Source organism: Apus apus, chromosome 13 (assembly GCF_020740795.1).
Source record: "Apus apus isolate bApuApu2 chromosome 13, bApuApu2.pri.cur, whole genome shotgun sequence".
Classification (NCBI taxonomy): Eukaryota; Metazoa; Chordata; class Aves; order Apodiformes; family Apodidae; genus Apus; species Apus apus.
Window position 1 is genome coordinate 977517 of NC_067294.1, and position 18195 is coordinate 995711.

General features: G+C 48.9%; 1 protein-coding gene across 6 annotated transcripts in view; it reads right to left on the reverse strand.

The window, feature by feature from the left end:
* The window catches only part of ARHGAP26 (Rho GTPase activating protein 26), a 126725-nt gene that overhangs the window by 12735 nt on the left and 95795 nt on the right, over window positions 1-18195 (reverse strand). For 3 of the 6 annotated variants that reach the window (XM_051631052.1, XM_051631051.1, XM_051631054.1), the window contains exon 20: window positions 16521-16674. The exons of the other annotated variants lie outside the window; for them this stretch is intronic. In XM_051631052.1, coding sequence (XP_051487012.1) covers window positions 16521-16674 — 154 coding nt within the window. The remainder of the gene's footprint in view (window positions 1-16520; window positions 16675-18195) is intronic. 6 annotated transcript variants of the gene reach the window in all.

Here is an 18195-nt window from a genome sequence, read left to right on the forward strand (position 1 = left end):
GGACTTTCCCCACATCTCCATTTACTAGTTCCTCTGTCTCCATGAGCACAGATTACAGAATCTTCTCTTGGATAATATGGATGTATCCCTCTTTGTAATCCTGAAGATACCCAGCACATTGGTTTGTCCTGTCACTCTGCTCCTTGGCTTACTTCCCACATGTAGAAATATTTCCCTGCTTTAGTAAATTCACCAAGCATCTAAAAACTTTTCCACTTGAATAGAGAGAATGGGAAGAATTCTGATTTTGGGAAGGAGACCTGGTGCTCTTGTTGTCCCACTTCATAGACATTTCCGAATACCGAGAGATGATGCTTGAAGTTTCAGAGGGATGCAATGACATTGCTGGCTTGATATAGCCTTCTGGCATGAAGCTGAGAGATGGATGTTAATGCTGGAGAAAGGCTGAGTGAAGAAGCAGAGGCTCAGAGATGGATGCATTTTCAGCAGGAGTGAGAGCTGAAGGCACTGTGGGAAGGAAGCTGGCTGGACTGGCATGGATATGTCTTCCCTGTTGGAGAAACCCAGGTGACAGGAGCATGGTGCCTTCTCACTAAGGAACAGCATTTCAGAGACAGCTGCACAACTCAGGTATAACAGAGGATCTACAGGATCAGCAGCAAGTTACCAACCCATCAGTCACTGCTCTTACAGAAACATCACACCCACTGGAAGGGGGACAGGCAAGAGATGGGGAAGGGCAATGGAACAGGGACAACCATGGATCCACACTAACGTGTCTCTGGGTCCTTCACAGCACCTGGCCTGGACACAACATATTCAGCCTCTCCCCACCATTTGCTCAGCACCAGTATTTTCTGCCCCATTAATAACCCTCTCCCCTGCTTCTCCCCTGCTCAAAAGGCACTCAGCAGTCTAAAAATCAAGCTGGCAGACTTTATGTTGAACCAAGTGCTTTCAAGCCATATTAAAGCCTTTCATTATTAATAGAAAAGTCACAATATGCCAGTAGGAAACCAAATGGCAGTTCAGGGGGGAAGTGTTGGTACATCAGAAGCCAGCATCTTAGTCACATCTTTCCCATCACGCCACTGCTTCTCATACATGAGGTAATTCTGCAAGTCTGGATGCATTAGTCATCAACAAATTGTATTCACAATTAAGGAGAACTCAACAGCCCTCCAGAAATCTCTCATTTTTCTCTGGCATTCAATCCACTGCCATCTTACATCCCTCAGAAAAGAAAACTCTCCCATCTGCCACCTCAGCAACCGTATGGGATTCTTGGAAAATGAAGGCAACTGAAGTCCCTGTGGGATCACAGCCCCCAGATCAGCTGGAGGGGGTGTTTGGTAGGATCAAATATTTGAGGTAAACACATCCTGTGCACAGGGAGGCCCTGCCTTGCTACTGAGCATCATTTGCCAACCACAGGCAGCTCAAACCTGCTGTACACATTTAGGGGTGGCCTGGGGATGGGAAGTGGGAGCTGCAAGAAAGCTGATGGATACATCAGGAGGTTGTCCTCACTGTCAGCCTCCTGAACTCTGGGCAGGACTGCCCCAACCCTCTGCCCGAGGATCCACAGGACCTGCCCCACCACCCCAGCCCCAAGCCTCCACAGCAGCCCAGCTCTGGGCTCAGGACAGGGGGAATTAGTCTTTATTTCCCAAAAAACAAAACTCCTTTTTGCTGGCAGAGACATTCTGTTGCAGGGAGCCAACCAGGGGACAACCAGATGACAGAATCACACAGAATTACAGAAAGTTAGGGGTCAGAAAGGACCTCTGGAGATATCAAGTCCAACCCTCCTGCCAGAGCAGGAGCACCACAGAACTTAGGGCAGGTCCCTCAGAAACACAGGATCACCCACCGTGCAGGACGGAGATGCCTGGAGGTGACCACCTGGCCCCACGTGCTTGTAGATTCTAATATGAGTCCTCACCCCCCAGAAAAAAATACCAAAAACTCTGCAAACAGCCAGGGAGGCCAGTCTGACCGGGCTGGGCAGCACAGCCCACCCCACAAGCTGTTACTGTCATCTCTCTGAAGAAAGAAAAGTTTATTTTACTTTTTAAGTAATTTCTGGAAATGGTCAGAAAAGCTGCTCCACACCGTAACAAAGTCATTCCTGGCTCAGCAATCTTCCTCACATAGTTTGATAGAAGGTTGTTTCCAGACTCAAATCCTAACTAAAAACAAAGACCATTTATTTAAGCCTTTGCCAAGCACCACAAGCTAAAACTCTGATTTTTGTATCATGCAAATATTCTTCACGCTGTGTAAAGAACTAACACCTGCCCACACAGGTCACACACACTGCGAAAAACACTGAGGATTATTTTGGCCTGTAAAAGTGATTTGAGAATAATGGGTGGGCAAAGTCACTCCATAATAGTTTTCTGCCTTTACTTGATATGCCTGATTTCCTTTGTATATTTGTTGTTGTGCTGTTTTGTTTTGCAAGTATTCTGCAAACATCAGCTATGGAGAGCTGATCAGAACATTTCCTTCTGAAACCCTAAGACTACAATACAGAAATGACCCAATTTGATAATATTTATCAAAAGTTCAATTTCTTTCTTTCTTTCTTTCTTTCTTTCTTTCTTTCTTTCTTTCTTTCTTTCTTTCTTTCTTTCTTTCTTTCTTTCTTTCTTTCTTTCTTTCTTTCTTTCTTTCTTTCTTTCTTTCTTTCTTTCTTTCTTTCTTTCTTTCTTTCTTTCTTTCTTTCTTTCTTTCTTTCTTTCTTTCTTTCTTTCTTTCCTTTCTCTTTTTCCACTTGAAGAACACAAACTTTGTAATAACATTTTTGCCTCCTCAGCTCTCATCAGCAAAATCCTCCTCCTCCAGTTGTACATCCCCTCCCAGTGCAGCCCAGTTGGGAGGTGTGAGCACCACAACCCTCCCAGTTTACTGGCCCAACCTCAATTCCTCTGCCTGTGATCAAGCCTTTTCTCCCTGCCCATTAATTTCAGGCTAATACATTCAACTCACTTGGTGGTGGTGGTGGTGATCTTTTCACTTCTATTTGTCTAGTCACATGGACTGTACCCACTGCTCTGCCCAGAGTCCCAAAGCTGTTTGGGGAGGCCCCTGGGAGGTCTCAAACCCAACCTCCTGCTCAAGCAGGGGTGACCTGTGAGGCTAGATCAGAATGATCCAGAAAAGCTTGGAAACCTCCAAGGATGGAGACTGCAGGCACTGACACCACGTTACTGCCACACCACTACATGCAGAAGAGCCTGGATCTCGTTAAGAGACCTGAAAAACACTTTTATCCTGTCAAACACACCTAAAGCCACAGAAAAACACATAACTTTAAGTCCCATCTTGGGCTGCCCTACTTAAAAGCCGCAGACACGTTGCAGAGAGATGACCAGCTGGTGCCACTACAGGAAGAAGCAGCGACTGGGGGACAAACCAGCACGGGCTGGAAGAGCCCCAGCTCCCCTGTGGTCCCCAGAGCAGGGCTCAGGCTCAGCCTTGCCCGTGTCACACACACACCCCAGCTCACCCCCCGGCTGACACGGACACGGCTGCACGAACCCCCCCTGACCCAGGCCCTGCCCCTCCCGGCAGAGCTGCCGGAGCTTCCACCCTGCCCATCCCGCAGGGCATCCCGGCTGTGCCTACAGGTTAGGAGAAGCCCTCCCCGCTCCTGAGAGATGCCCGACAAGGTCTCCAGGAGCGAGGCTGGAAGCAGACAGCTCTGTGTCCGTGCCACATGTCCCTCCCCTCTCCCGCACTCCCACCCCTCCAGCCAGGGGGGATTTTCCTCCCCTCCGCAGGGGACGCGGCTGCCGGGGTTGGTGTTTTTCCAAGCGCCGGTGCAGACAACAAAAGATGAAATAGTGCTCCTTCCTCCCGTGACTTCCTTCCCCACTGCCTGGTACACCCAGCCGGGACCCCTTGGCTGCAGGAAGCCTGCAGACCCTTCCAAGCCGGGGCTGCAGGGGGGAGCGATGCCCGAGCGCGGGGGCAGGAGAGTAATTGTCGGCGGTTCTGCTGCCGCTGCTGCTGCTAATTTCCCAGCTTAGCACAGCCCTGTCAACGGTGTCTGCAGAGCAGGTCGTGCACAGCCAGCGTGCAGCTGGACGGAAAGCAGACAGGGAAAATTAATCGGCGGGCAGGATCCCTTACAGCAGCAGAAAGGAGCGGGGAGATTGGGTTACCCCCGGTGTAGGTGAAAGTGGTGGCGTTACAGCTCCAGCTAATTTATGAAGCTAATTAGGCACAAGGATCTTCTTTCAGAGGGAGACAGGATGTCTTTGTGAGCCAGTAGCCCTGTTCTCCTCCTGCCCCTTCGGGGGAAATTGTCAGCTTTTTGCTGGGAAATCGGATCGTGCGGGAGGAGGGGGCGGCCCCGAGGTGGTCCCATCCGAACCCTGCTCACGCGCTGGGGGGACTGGGGAGCTTTGGGACGTTTTCAGCCTTTTCAGTGCCTGTGTGGTACGGCTGGAAACCAGCACTGCCTTCAGAAAGCACTCCCACATTCGTCAAAAGACTTTCACAAGGGACAGTCTAGGCTACATCCTTGATTTTGAATTAAACCTGCCCGCAGAAAAGGAACCGAAGAATGCGCTCTGCCCTTTCTTTAAAATATTTTTAGTGACATTTATAGGTGGCAGAAAGACCTAATATACTATCATTTTGCTTTCAGCAACCTCAATAGAAGTTTTGGCTAGGCTCACACTTGAGAGATTCTGCCCAAAAAGCAGCTGAGATGCAGCCAGAGCAGAGGAGCTCGGGGCTGGGACGCGGGGGCTGAGCGCGCTGGGGCCAGGGCACCGGGCCACGGAGAAAACACAGCCCAGGGCCCACAGCCTGGCCAGAGCCAAAGGGGAGAAGGGAGAGGGCAGGCAGGAAAGGGAAAAGTGAAAAAGAAAGGACTGGCCAGCAAGAAGATGAGTCTGAGATCTGCACATCAGCTGGTAACAAAATAGAGACTGTTCTGCTGGCTGCCCCAGGGAAGGCTTTGTTGTAGCATCTTTGATTCCCATATCCATTTTCCCCACAATGGCCTTAATGTATTTTCAAATACTGCTTTATTTGAAAGTAAAATTTCCATTAGCCAATAGTTGTCTGAGGCAGTTTCTTTGAAGAATATCCTGCTATGCAGCCACCTCCACACTAATTACATGAATTAGGAAGGCAATGGAAGTGCAGTGTGTGTATTTTCTTTCCTGGGCTCTCAGGAAGGTTGTCTTTTAAGCCTATGTGATGTTGAAGTTTAAGGTGCTTTTTTAGATCTCTTGGAGAGAGATCTAATTTAATTCAGTTGGTGAGAAGCAGCCTTAGATGTTCCCAGAGCAAATCACACAAACAGCTGTGCTGTTCAAAGGCAGAAACTTCTGAAAAGTCTCCAGAGAGGCAGTGCTGCAGAGAGCAGGAGCCAGGCCAGGCTGGAGCTATGGGATGGCCTGGGACACAGAGGAAGCCTCTGAAGAGACCATCCATCTGTCTGTCTGTCTGTCTGCAAGCACCCACGCAGGAGATAGCACCCAAAGAAGCACTCGCCAAACACCAAAGCAGCAGGTTCAAAGCAACCACAGAACTCACTGTGGGTGAGAAAAGGAAGAGAGTTGCCTGGTGCCCCTGGCAGAAGGGCCCTTGGCCTGACACGCTACCTTTGTCTTAACGGATGAGCCCGCAGAAAATATTTTGATGTATGACTACTAGTTCACTTGGGGTTACACACAGAACTGGAGACTTATTTTATGAGAATATTTGGCTTAATTTTCAAGTTCAATTTGTGGAAAGTTTCTAGACCAAGAGCCAACCAAAAAGTGAAAGAGCTCTGAAAACTTGTTATGCCAAACCCTGGGGGATATGAAAAGCCCACAAAGCAGAAAAACAGATAAACCATCCATCTTCAGCCTTTTCCCTCTGCAAGCCCAAAAGAGACAAGCCTGCTGATCGGAGGTGCCAGGGGAGTAGGCATCTCTTCAGAGCTGGACTTTTCCTCTTGGCCAAACAGCCTGAAATCTCTCACCACAAATGTAAGTCTGAAATTTCTCTCTGCCCTCCCAAAGCAAGATCACTGCTCTTGTGGCCTACAAGCATCATTCTTTTTCACATATCTTAGAACACCCCATGGAAGCATACAGATGCTTCAAAAACAAACCCAGGATTATTTAAACATGACATAGGAAAGAATTATTAAATATATACATGTATATATATATGCAAGCTTTAAAATGGATTGCCATCACCAACTGAGCCTCCAGTGTGTTTCTCTGCGGAGTCTGCTGAGTACACTGCTTGTGTTCTTCATGAGATGGGTTTAAAGATGTTTGCCAGACCCTTGAATCACTAAAATTTATGGAGCTTTCTAGCTGCAGGCACACTCTGGGACTCCCAAGTTAAAACTGCTTTAAAACAAACAAACACACAGACACCCTTACAACAGTCTGCACCAAAAAAAAAAAAAAAAAAAAGTCATGAGATACTTTGAATATTATGTCATCTGGAATAAGCCAAGCAACAGACTGGGAATTTTAGGATCTTTTCTCAACAAGAAAACTAGGAGATAGGCGGTTTCTGTTTTAAACTAGAAATAATTTCTAAACCTCTTGAACATCAGCCCAACCCTATGTCTGAACTGCAAAATGCAACATAGCCTGAGACATCTGCCTGAAGCCCCTGCCTGGCCCAGCTCCGAGAAACGCCCCTGGTGCCTCAGCAGGTAACTGCAGGGGGAGGCTCACTTTGCCAGCTGGACTATCTGCCTTTTTGTTGCAGAAATTTGGCATTTTCCTCTCTCCCCAGGTCCCAGCCCACCCCACAGTGCTGCCAAGGGCCCTTGGAGCCACGCTCCTGGTGAGCCTCTGCAGGGAACTGGGTTTTCTTCCTGGCGCAGAACCTGACACCTCGTTTTTGCTGTGGTGTCCCCAGTCTTGCTCTTGTAACCTTTTATTATTTCTTGTGCCTCCAAACTGGAGAGGAAACAATTACTTTTGGGGTAATCTCCCCCGACTCTGTGTCAAGTGCCCCAGGTTGACTTGCTGCTGCTGAGGGCAGTTTCACAGCCGAGCACCCTCTGTGCCTCCAGACAAACTCTGGGGCAGATCTGTCCCTATGGGTGTCCCGGGGCTCTTCCTCACTCCCACAAGCAACACGGCAGCACCTTACAGCCCTGCCAGGAGACAGAAAAGATGCAAACCCCAACCAGCTGCACGAGGAGCTATCAAGGGAAGGAAGGAAAGACTAAATAATTGTGTATCACAACACTGCCTGGAAGGCAACACTTTCCCTGGGGGCCTGGGACTGGGGACTGCCCAGGGCACTTCTCACACCAGCTCCAGGACCATGAACTCCAAGTGTAAAACCCCCAATCCCAGCAGCCAGGAACAGGTCTGCTTGTCTTAAAAAAGGAATTTAGATAAGGCTTTTCCGGAGGAGCTGTGATTACAAGATTTTATCTCATCCCTATAAAATGCCATTTTTTGTTGTTGGTCAGAAGCTCCACCCCATCAGCCTTAGCAATGACCGCCCAGATGAGACAAAATCTCAGTGTTTGGGGCCTGGGCTGAGCTGTGGTGGCTGCGCAGGGCAGGGCTGGTGGCCAGCCGGGTCACCTAATGGTGCTCAGGACTTCAACCCCCTGACCAAGAGCAGCAGAGGACCTGCAAGGACAGAGGAGGGTCCCGGGGCACCCCAGCCCCGAGCTGCTGGCCCTGACAACGCCTCTCCCAGCTCTTGGCTTTCGCCGGAGCAGCCGTGGCTCCCGGCCAGCCGGCCACAATGCGGTGGAAGGAAGAAGCAACAGCTTTGTTTTGCCCAAAGCCTCGCAATTCATCAAGTTCCTATTTCCTTGTGGTCCCCTCTACCTACCCCGCAGGCACCAGGCGGTTTCTATCGCCACGGAAGAGCCCGGGCACCCTGTGCCAACCACAAGGTTTTCTTTGCAACTCCGTATGAACGGAGAGAACCAGAAAATGAGGCTAAAGGAAAAGGAACCGTCTTTACCACAGCAAGCTCCGCTCGGGTGGCATTAGGAGTTTGCTGCAATGCAGGAACATCCCAAGCAGGCTGGCAGCCCCCATCCCTGCCAGCTGCTGGTTCCTGGGACACCCTCCTGGGCACCAGCTCTCCCAGCCAGGAGGAAGAAGTCCCCTCGGAGCAGAAATTGTCCCATCTTTATAGCAACACAAGTCAATGCAAAAAGTCAGTGCATTTTTCTGGTCTTTTTCCAAACTAAAAGCAAGGCTGAATATTGCAGTGTGGGGAGAGTGGGTAAGAATCCAGGTTCCTCAGGGACAGGAGTACTTGATTTATGAGAAAATGTCTTTAACAGAAGTCCCAGAGATGCCATTTCAGAGAGACATTCCCAAAGTGGCTGACGGGAAGGCAGGATGAGGGTGGGACCCACTCCTGCGCCTTCTGCACCTCTAATTGCCGTTGTTCTTCAGCAATATAAACAACACCGGCAAATAAAACAGAGCCACAAAAGCCTCTGCTAATCAAGGGCAAGTGAGCAGAAGGGAGAGGAACTGCAGAGGTCGTGCAGGTTAAGGGTTTATTTCTGACACACCACAGCCCCTCCGGGCAGAGGATGGATGGGCAGAGGCAGCGGATGCTGCCAGCTCTCCCCTGCTGGGTGCTGGGGGGAGGCAGCTGGACCCTCCCCAGCCCCTTCTCAGCACTGCCACGAGGGTTCACCAGCTCCCCTGGCAACATGCAGGGCAGGTCCTCTGCCTGACAGCCTCTGGGTAGGCTTACATTTATCTATAGACTTTTTTTTCCCTTTTAAATGCATTGCAGGGTTCATATCTCCTGAACCTCATTCATCCTTCTGACATGGGTAATATACTTATATATGGAAAATACAGCTCAAAACCAGGAAGCACATCAGTTCTGCACCTCACTTACATCACTGGCTAACAGGGAAGGGATTAGCTCAGAAATACTCTGACCTGTAAGCCTGACCTCCAAGAAACTCTGGCACACAGAAGGAAACAAGCTCAAGAATTCCCCGGTAGGTCTGTGCCCAGAGGCTGTTCCACACCCCGGCACCATCATGCTCACAGCACCCTGCCAAGGGGACCCAGCCTGAACCCAGAGCTGCTCCTAGACCCATCACCTGTGAGCAGTCAAACAGCAGGGAGGGCTTTGACAAGCAGGAGAGGAATAAAAAACTCGAAGGAGCTTGGCTGCACGTGCACTATTCCTCCTACCCACATCTCATGGGAGGACCTCACTGTGCTCCTCCTAACACCCAGCAGAAGCATCCAGCTGACAAGGATGGCAAATCTTTTTGCCAAGTCAGCAAGATGTTATCTGGAGAGTGCAACAGTTCATTATTAACCACCTTCATTTGCATTTTAAAGGTGTGAAAAACGCAGCAGTGACTAATGAGCACCTCCCTCCAGGACTGGCTGGTTCCACTTCAGGATGGCTCATCTAACACCACTCTCGGCATTAGTAACTTCAGCTGCAACCAGACATTTTCCTGGCTTGAAATGGAACACTCCTGAGCAGCTGCCATCCCGCCTCTCACTGCTGAATCCAGTGTGATAAAGATGGGATTTACTTCTAGGATGCAAATCCCAGGGCAGGACAGAGACAAGACTGCTGGTGCTGCCCTTCGGACAAACTGCCTTGGCCTCTCTGACTCTATTTACCAACTGGACATTCAATAGAATGTGTCACAAATACCTGTTAAAAAACCCCTGAAACAACTGAAAAGTGGCTGAGCATTTCTAGAACTGCAGCTAAAAAGGCAGAAAGTAAACTATTTTGTGACAGCAGTGACAGACATAGAGATGACTGCCAATGGTTCACTCTGCAGCCATGAGAAAGCTCAGCTTTGCCAGGAGGGCACACATTTACTGATGTTTTAAAGCACTGTACTTTGTCACAAAATAGATCCCCTCTAGAGGATCAGTTTCTTCCACTGTCTGAGTTAAACTGGGCGAGAGACAGGGTGCCAGCATGACCACTGTGTCACCTCCCAGGAGCTGAGCCCTGTGCAGCCCTTGCACACACAGGCTCCTTGCCCTGCTTCCATCGAGCTCCGCTCACAGAATGAAAGGGCCCTGCCACACAGCTCCTCCGTGCCCAGCAGAGCAACAGCTGAACACGGCTGGACAGAGCTCTTGGGCTTTCACAGCCTGCAAGCAGCTCCCCAAACATGCTCTCTGTGTGCCTTCAGGGGGGTCTTGCTATAAATAAAAGTTTATTCCAGCTGCCAACTCACACAGCATCCAAAACCCAAGAAACTCTCCCCTGAATTCCAGACCAACACCAGCTTCTGCTGCCCCTTCTACCTGGCTAATCTTCCTGCTGACAGCACAGGGACAGAGATCCTGAAATAAGGATTTGTTCTTACAGTGATTTGACTAATGAAGCAGAGCACAGCGAGGTTCGCTCCCCTCCTACTACTGACAACTCCACAAAAGTTAAAAAAAACCAAAAACAAAAACAAACCAAAACCATTTTTTCTTGCTGCAGAGATCTGCATTCTGCAGGGCACAGGGAGCAGAGTGGCTGCATGAGGCTGTGTCATGTTTACGTCGTTATTTCTCAGACTGGAAAAAGTGACTTGGATTCTGCAAGGACACAGCAGCATTTAAAGGTCCACTTACTTCTCCCCACATGCTTTTGCTTACATGTGTCACAGCTGATAACTGCTGAAGCTGTTTGCATTTTTAAGAGATTATTTACTCCAAAAAATACTACCCTATCCCAACGGACACACTGATGACGCTACACTGGTTTGTCTGCTGCTAAGCATGGATTTGGGATGGTGAGGGGCTCCAGAGCAGAGCACAGGGATGGGGCAATGGGGAGAAGGTGCAGAGCTGGCCACCAGCCCCACGGCTTCAGCAGGTCCTCACCCTTCTCCTCCAGCCCAGCAAGGAACGACTGCTGAAGGCTCTTTTGCAAATACATTAATACTTGAAATTTCTCTCATTTTCGGGCAGGGAAGGAGAAATGTCCAAGTTTTAACTGGGATGTCTAATGAAGATTTATTCTGGTCTTGTAAATCAAAAGCACATGGGAATAACTTCTCTTCCTTAGAAGAACTGGGTTATTTTTTTTCATGACCACTGGACCTCCGCTCCTCATTTCTTTCCATACACACGAAGGGCAAGAAATGGCCATACTTGGTCAATGAGAAAATAAAGCAAAATGCAAATAGAAATGCGATGACTAAACACAAGTTTCCCAAAGCTATTATTTCCCTATAGAAAAAGTCCCGGGGGTGAAGGAGGTGCAAAGCTCCTGATAGTATTTCGATTTAAGTGAGCAACAGATGGCATCTCCCCCACCAACTGGCCTTGCTTCCAGCACTCATTATTTTTGACATGGTTTGCACCTACAAAGCAAACTCCAAGGGCATTGATTTTGTGAAACTGTAATTATCACACCAGCACAAACCCGAGCAGACAGGGACCGGCACACAAAGCCACCCCATGGTAAAAAGGCACCAACCTCAGCAAGCTGACACACGCCCTGGTGAAGCTGTGCCCAGTGGTGGGGCACACACCGTTGCAAAGCAAGAGCATTAAAGGACATATCACATATGCACGAGGGTGGGAAATGTTGGCTGCAGGGGCCCTAAGGCAGCTTTAGCTCTGGCATTTCCTCGTGCGTGAGGCTGGCTCCCAAGCCTGGGGATCCCTTCCAAAGCCAGAGGGCTTGTTGGGGCTTTGCAGAAGGACAGCAGACCCAGCAGGGTTGTGTCAGGTCAGCCCTGGGAAGGGCTGAGCCCCAGCTCCAGGTTATTTAATAGCTCGGTCCCTGCTATTTTTAGAGACACCCACTCGCACAGCTGACGCTCGAGTCCCACCCCGCAGCAAAAGGAGCATTTCTGTGTCTGTTCTGCACAGGTAAAGCCTCCTCCTGCCACTCATCCCACCCCCATCCCACAGGCCCAGGCTCACCCCAGCCTTGCAGACCCCAAACCCAGGTCCCACCTGTTGGCTCCACACCCAACCACACTCATGCCTTGTGCCCAGAAAAAGGATGAGTTTGCCTCTGAGAACCCTGCTAAATAATCTCCCAACACTGACAGAGGCTCTTGCTACTTAGAAGTCAAACACTCTCTAAGAGAGCATTAGAAAGCTCTGACAAGAAGCTGTCCAGAGCACAGCAGAAGTCCTGCCCGGCCGCGCTTCCCTCCCGCAGAGGTGGGGGAGTCGTCCCTCGGAGGCAGCAAAATATTCCAAAGGGCAGGAGGGGACAAAATGAGAGCTCAGGGCCAGCACTGGGAAACACAACTGCCAAGATGTGGCCAAGGACTTTAATGAGGAGGTGGAGGTGTGCACTGCCGAGCCACCACAGCAAGGTGCTTTGTTTAAAGGGTTTTAAAACCTCAGTCTTAAATCTGCTTTTCTTAATCCCACACTTTAGTTTGAAAACTTCCCCCACTCCAGCTGAAGTACGTATCTATGCTAGAAACACAGCACTTCTGCTTCTTGTTTTGCCATGTGTTCTGAGGTTTTCTGCAAGGGCAGGATAATGAAACTCAACACTTATTTAGAAACAAACCCCCCTCCCTGGGACTTTGGTGGCCCTGGGCAGCCAGCCCCAGTCTCTCAGCCACAGTGACAGCTCCTGGCATGGGACAACAGTCCCACTGACTCACCCAGTACAACTCCTGCCCTGAGCAGTTTTTCCATAAAAATAAAACCAGCCCTAATAAATAAATGCATCCCCACGGTAAAACCCTAATGGGTGGCTGGGAAGGAAGAGCCTTTGACCTGCAGCAAAACAATTTCCCTTTGGGCTCATGAGGAAGGACCATGCAGGAGAGAAGGGAAGTCTGAGGAGGACTGTGTTCCCTTGGAGGAGGAAACAGGGGTAAGGGTACCAAGGTGGGGAGACCTTCACACACTCACGAGAGGGATTTGGGAACCCACTCAGCTCCGCGTGGATCAGACCTGGGGGATACACGAGCATTCAGAGGGGAGCTAAGAGCCTTTTGTAAACAAAAGCTCCAAGAAGCATCTCTAATTTCACAGACAGTGCTGACAATTTCTAGCATTGCACATTTAAAGGCAACCTTTGAATGCATCAGTGCTCACTGCAGAAAAAGGAAAACAAGAAATCCCCCAGACTTGCAGTCTTTTATGTTTGTACTCAGCTCTCCCACTGAGATCAACAGGAGTTACTTTCATAAGAACATCAGTTTTCAGCTTATTAAGAAGAAAGAACATCAAAATGATCCAGTTCCTTTCCCTGCAGTTTCCCAAAGTGTTTTTGCAGGGATTGGGTGGCCATGCCACCGGTCCTGTGCTGGTAGCAGCCACTGTGCCCAACATGAAACATCACATGTGGAGACACCACACTTGGGTTCTACCAAGGCTTCAGGGATGAAGGTGCAAGCACTGAATCCAGCTGCAGCCTGTGGGGAGGAAGCAACTGGTGATGGTTTATGAAGGTTGGATGGCCTTGGGCACACCACTGTCCCAGAGCTGGCTGGGCTAGAAAGACCAGTGGGACAGTGAGGCTGGACAGGACACTGGGGTCACCATACCCAAAGGGCAAGAGACAAACCAGCCCCTGAAGGCACCTAACCCCAGCATAAAGCAGGAAAAGGCCCTAATTAAGAAGGCATTTCCCTGCACAGAAATATCCACCAGCTCATTTTTTTCAGTAGAGCATTTAGCAGAAAACAAGGACTAGGTCAGATTTTGCTCTGGAGTAGTTTTTAATTTACTAACCTTTTCTGCTGTCCCACTGGGGAAGCAGAGATCCTTTTCTCAAAGGGAAGGAAACCAGAATCCAGGATTCCTTTGTACTTGTTCTCTTACAGAATTTCTTGTTCAGAAAGAAAACCCTTTTCCTTTGGAGAAGGAAAGCAGGACTTCCTGACCTCTGCACACCTGGAATTTTACAGCTCCTCAGCCGCAGGGTTTGAGTTTTGGCTCCCAGCTCTGCCAGCTCGAGGACAGGCTGCCAGGAAACTCAACCCTTCCAGAACAGGCCCTCAAACAGGATGGCCCAGCACTGAAAAACTACAGAAAATGGTGAAAAATGCAAGAAAAACCTCAAAATCCTGAAACAGAGCCCAGGGATGGGTCTCACAGGAGGGGCAGAGAAGCGGGCAGGGTTCTGAAGGAGCGCAGAGGGTCCCGTGAGACCTTCCCCGCTGCCATACACCCCAGCTGTGGGGCTGGTAACAGCAGGGGAGCACCAGCACCCCTCGCAGGGCAGTAATAGATCCTCCAGACCCACTGCAGAGTGCACAGCTGCCTGAGGCTGCCCGCAACACCCCAATTAGTCAGCTAATTAAATAAACAGGAGCAGCTTTTTACAGATACTATTTGGGTATTCCCGCAGCGTGGCGATGACAAAGGCGCCGGGATCCTGGCACAGCTCAGACACGCTGCCCCGAGCCAGAGTGCAGCCATGGGGCAGGGCTGGGGGACAGACCCCGCTGGCAGCCCTCCCCACCCTCCTCATCCTCGCTGCTGCAAACCCACAGCCTGGCAGAGTGCTGAGCAATGAGGGCAAAACCCCGTGGACCTGCCAAACCCACGGGCACGGAGACGTGCTCGGGGACAAGCCCGCACAGGAGGGCTGATGTGACACATACACACACTGTTTAAAAAGAATGAAATTAAGTCAGATGCTTCATTTCTCATAGAAAGATTGGATTAAAGCTATTTGATCTAACTATCTGGATTTTTGGAGAAGAAAATGGTATTTGCCTTGTGCTATTAGTCACATTAATACTCGCTTTTCAGCCTTTAGCTCAACATGGACTGAAACACATAAGAATGATCAACTAATCACGGGACTGGAGGAAAAGCACCAAATGCCACAAACACTGTTAGAGCCACAAGAGCTGCCAGTGCCACTCTGCAAAGCACCATTTCACTTTGCAGAATTGCAAAGGCCCCTTAGCTGGTGGCAGGTGAATGGTTTCACTGCTCACTTAATTCCCTGGTAACAACAAGATGCCTCTGTTCCCCAAGGCCCCACATAGCTTTTACTGATTTTTTCTGCTGAACTTTGTTATGATTTCCTTTCAAAAAGAAATTATTAGGAAAAGGCAACTCTTACAATCTGAAAAACTGCGAATTTGGCAAAAAATTCCTGTACCGTCTCAGCAAGACAGGCTCACAAACCTTGCTGTGTTATAAGTCACATAATTTTTTTCCCCTTGGAGGATAAATAAACTAAAAACATCCTGCTGGGGGATGGTATGCAACTGACCTCCAGAGCTTCAACCAACAGTACAGACACAAGATGCTGATGCATCTTTACTCAATACTTATCACCAGTAATGAGCAACCTTAATTGAGAGGGGTCCTACCTTTGGGTGCTCTATCCTGCCACCACAAGGCTCCTCACAGCAAGTAAATCCCAGGGAGCAGGCGAGGCTGGGCTGGTTTGGTACTCACACAGCTCATGGTCTTGGTGGCAGTAACAGTGAGGAGAGAGGCAGGGTGGATGGATGAAGGCCAGAGCCTTCCTCTGCTCACAGGCTGGCTCACACAGGCAGCTGCACCAGCTGCCCACTCTGTACTTACCTTCCTGCCCAGGCCAACTGCTGCAGGCACTGAGGGCTGCACCCCAGACCCTCCAACCCCAGCCCCTGCTGCCAACCAAGCCAACAGCAACCAGCTTCTCCATCTCTACCCTGGCGCTCATCCATTCCGCACCCCTGGCAAGCCTTCCATTGATAACCAGAAGAAAGCAGCTAAAATTCTGTGATTACAGAAAAAACGTCACCACCTGCTCTCCAGGGACTGGGGGTTCTACGGTTGAATGGGAACTGGAAGCGTTTGGAGGCTGTGGGAGGACTGGAGGGGTAGGAAGGAAGGTCTCCTCTACTCCAGAAGGTCGCTGTTTATGGCGAGGCCACAAACTGCCGCGTCAGGAGCAGCGTTCCTGCCGGCCGATCCGCAGGGACGGGATGGGCCAGGGCCTGCTGAGGAGAGCTAGGGGGGAAATTGGCTGCAGCTTGCAAGGGCTGCAATGGCTCTTGAAGATCTGAGCAGATCTTCACATGTAGGAGGAGGGGAGGTTCTGTGGGAAAATGCTATCAGGCCCTGCAGAGCCACAGCAGGAAGGAAATTCCCCCGGCAGAGACGGCCATTGGCGCGAAGGCTCCGCTGTGTCAAGTTCAGGGGACTTCATAAATAACTTGGCCATCCCCAGGGAGTCATTGCTAAGGTCGCTATTTTTTCCCTTGAACTTTCCAGATGAAGGAAGCAATAGCAGAAGCAATGGCACAGATTTGGCCCGAGATCAACTGTACTGACAACAGTCCTAGAATTTAACTCAGAAGAAAAGTCCTTTGTGTTTGCTGGAGTTGCCACCAGATGGGTCAAACAGTTCAAGCAGCAGTGTGGAGTTCTGCTCAAAAACTATTCCACATGTGCAGAATAACAAGCTGAAGCTCCCTGGCAGATAGAACCCACAGTAACTAATTCCACCACTTAGACCAAGTTAAAAATGCAGGGCACACGCTAGACACCCATTAAAAAATAAAATGTTAAATTGTGTTTTTCAACAAACTGCTGGGATTCAGAGTAAGAAACAGTCCTGATTAAAGATTAAGGACAGAGAGCCTACAAAACACTAATCACCACTGTACTTACAGTGAATTTGGCCTGTTGGGTTTAATTACTTCTAGTTCAAGATCACTTGAGTTCAGGCTGGGCTGGGGAGCACTGTTGGAGTTGAGGAAGCTGTTTGCATTTGAAGAGATGACGGATTCCAGGCTGGAGTTGATAATGCTGTTCCTGTTCTCCTCTAAAAAACATCAAAACCCAAGAATCATCAGCCATGGCACAGCTGCTATTGCACAGCTCAGAAGAGAGACATCCAGTGTGCCCAGAAACCCCCTCTGCCCCTGCTTGGGCAGCATCTCCCCAGACCCTAGAAGGCAGGGAGTTAGTTTACAGATATGTTTTCCAGATATTATACATTAAACCATAAATAATACTAGGTACTCATATTTTTGTTGGTTTTTTAAGATGCAGCTCCATTCTAAATTAATACAATTTTTAGTAAGAAAATATTTGTTTTTCTCAAGTCATTAATACTTTATATTCCCAAAGACATCCAAGGGACTGCACAACCTGAAAAAAACAAAACAAACAAACAAAAAAAAAAAGAAAAAGAAAAAGAAAATGCAAACTACATACAGGAATGGATTTCTCTGGGATTGAAATCATTTGCCAAGGGCTGAGCACTTGTGTGACAGGGCAGGATAATATTTTAGAACAAGAAAGTGACCAATCACTCAGATAAAGTTTATCTCAGTAAAAAGTGCTTCAGTCTGGGACCTGACATCAACCACTATTGATGTTTCCTGCCCAGGTCTATAATGAGAAAGGAGTTGGGTCTCTCCTCCATTTCAGCCCAGCTCTTCGGAAATACAGAGCAGCTCTGGCTCACAAACTTGGATCACATCTGGTCCAAAACAGGCCCATGCCCGGTCCTGCTGCAGGGCTGGGGAAAGGCTGGCACTGCTCTGCTGCCAGCCTGGAGGCTTCTTAGAGTTTGACCATATCCTCTATAGAGATTTGCCCCTTATTTGTGTAACTTCATCAGTGAGGAGTGAAAATATTATGCATCCAAAACTGACATCTGCAGCTTGGGCTCACTCCTCAGCTCTGCACCAAATTGCCTAAAATCACATTAATTCATTTTCATAAGATGCCTTTTCTGTATCAGCAGTAACTGTAATTGTGAGAAGCAATTATCATCACGGATGGCACGGAAAGCAGCCCTAGTGCAGAGAACTGCTGCTTCTGGGATGATGCTTTCCTGAAAGACAGGCACCTGCTGGAAAACCTAACAAGTGCTACTTTAATGATAAATCTTTCAAAAAATATTTTTCCAGTGCACGTTAATATAATCAAATTACTACTAAAAAGCACACAGGAACAGGGAAACCCTTATTCTCAATCTCTTTAAATTGTACATTTCTGCTTGCATTAGAAGGAGAATGAGTAATGCTCATCCATACCCTGTACACATTTAAAGACAGATAAAAGAGAGCAAGAGGAACTCCTGGGATATATGAAAAATTAACCCTGAACATACAGCAGAAAGAAACCACCCACATGTCTGTAAAAAAGCTTGGTCAAGCTCAGGTTTAAGCTCATCTTCCAGAGACCAGCCAAGGCCAAGGATTTGGTAACTATGTCGATACATGTCAACATGTTCCTGAAATTGCATTTCATTAACCTTGGTCTCCAATAAGCCATGATGGGAACAGGCAGCACATACACCTCTCTGTCCCTGACTTTGTTTCTCCAGTGTGTC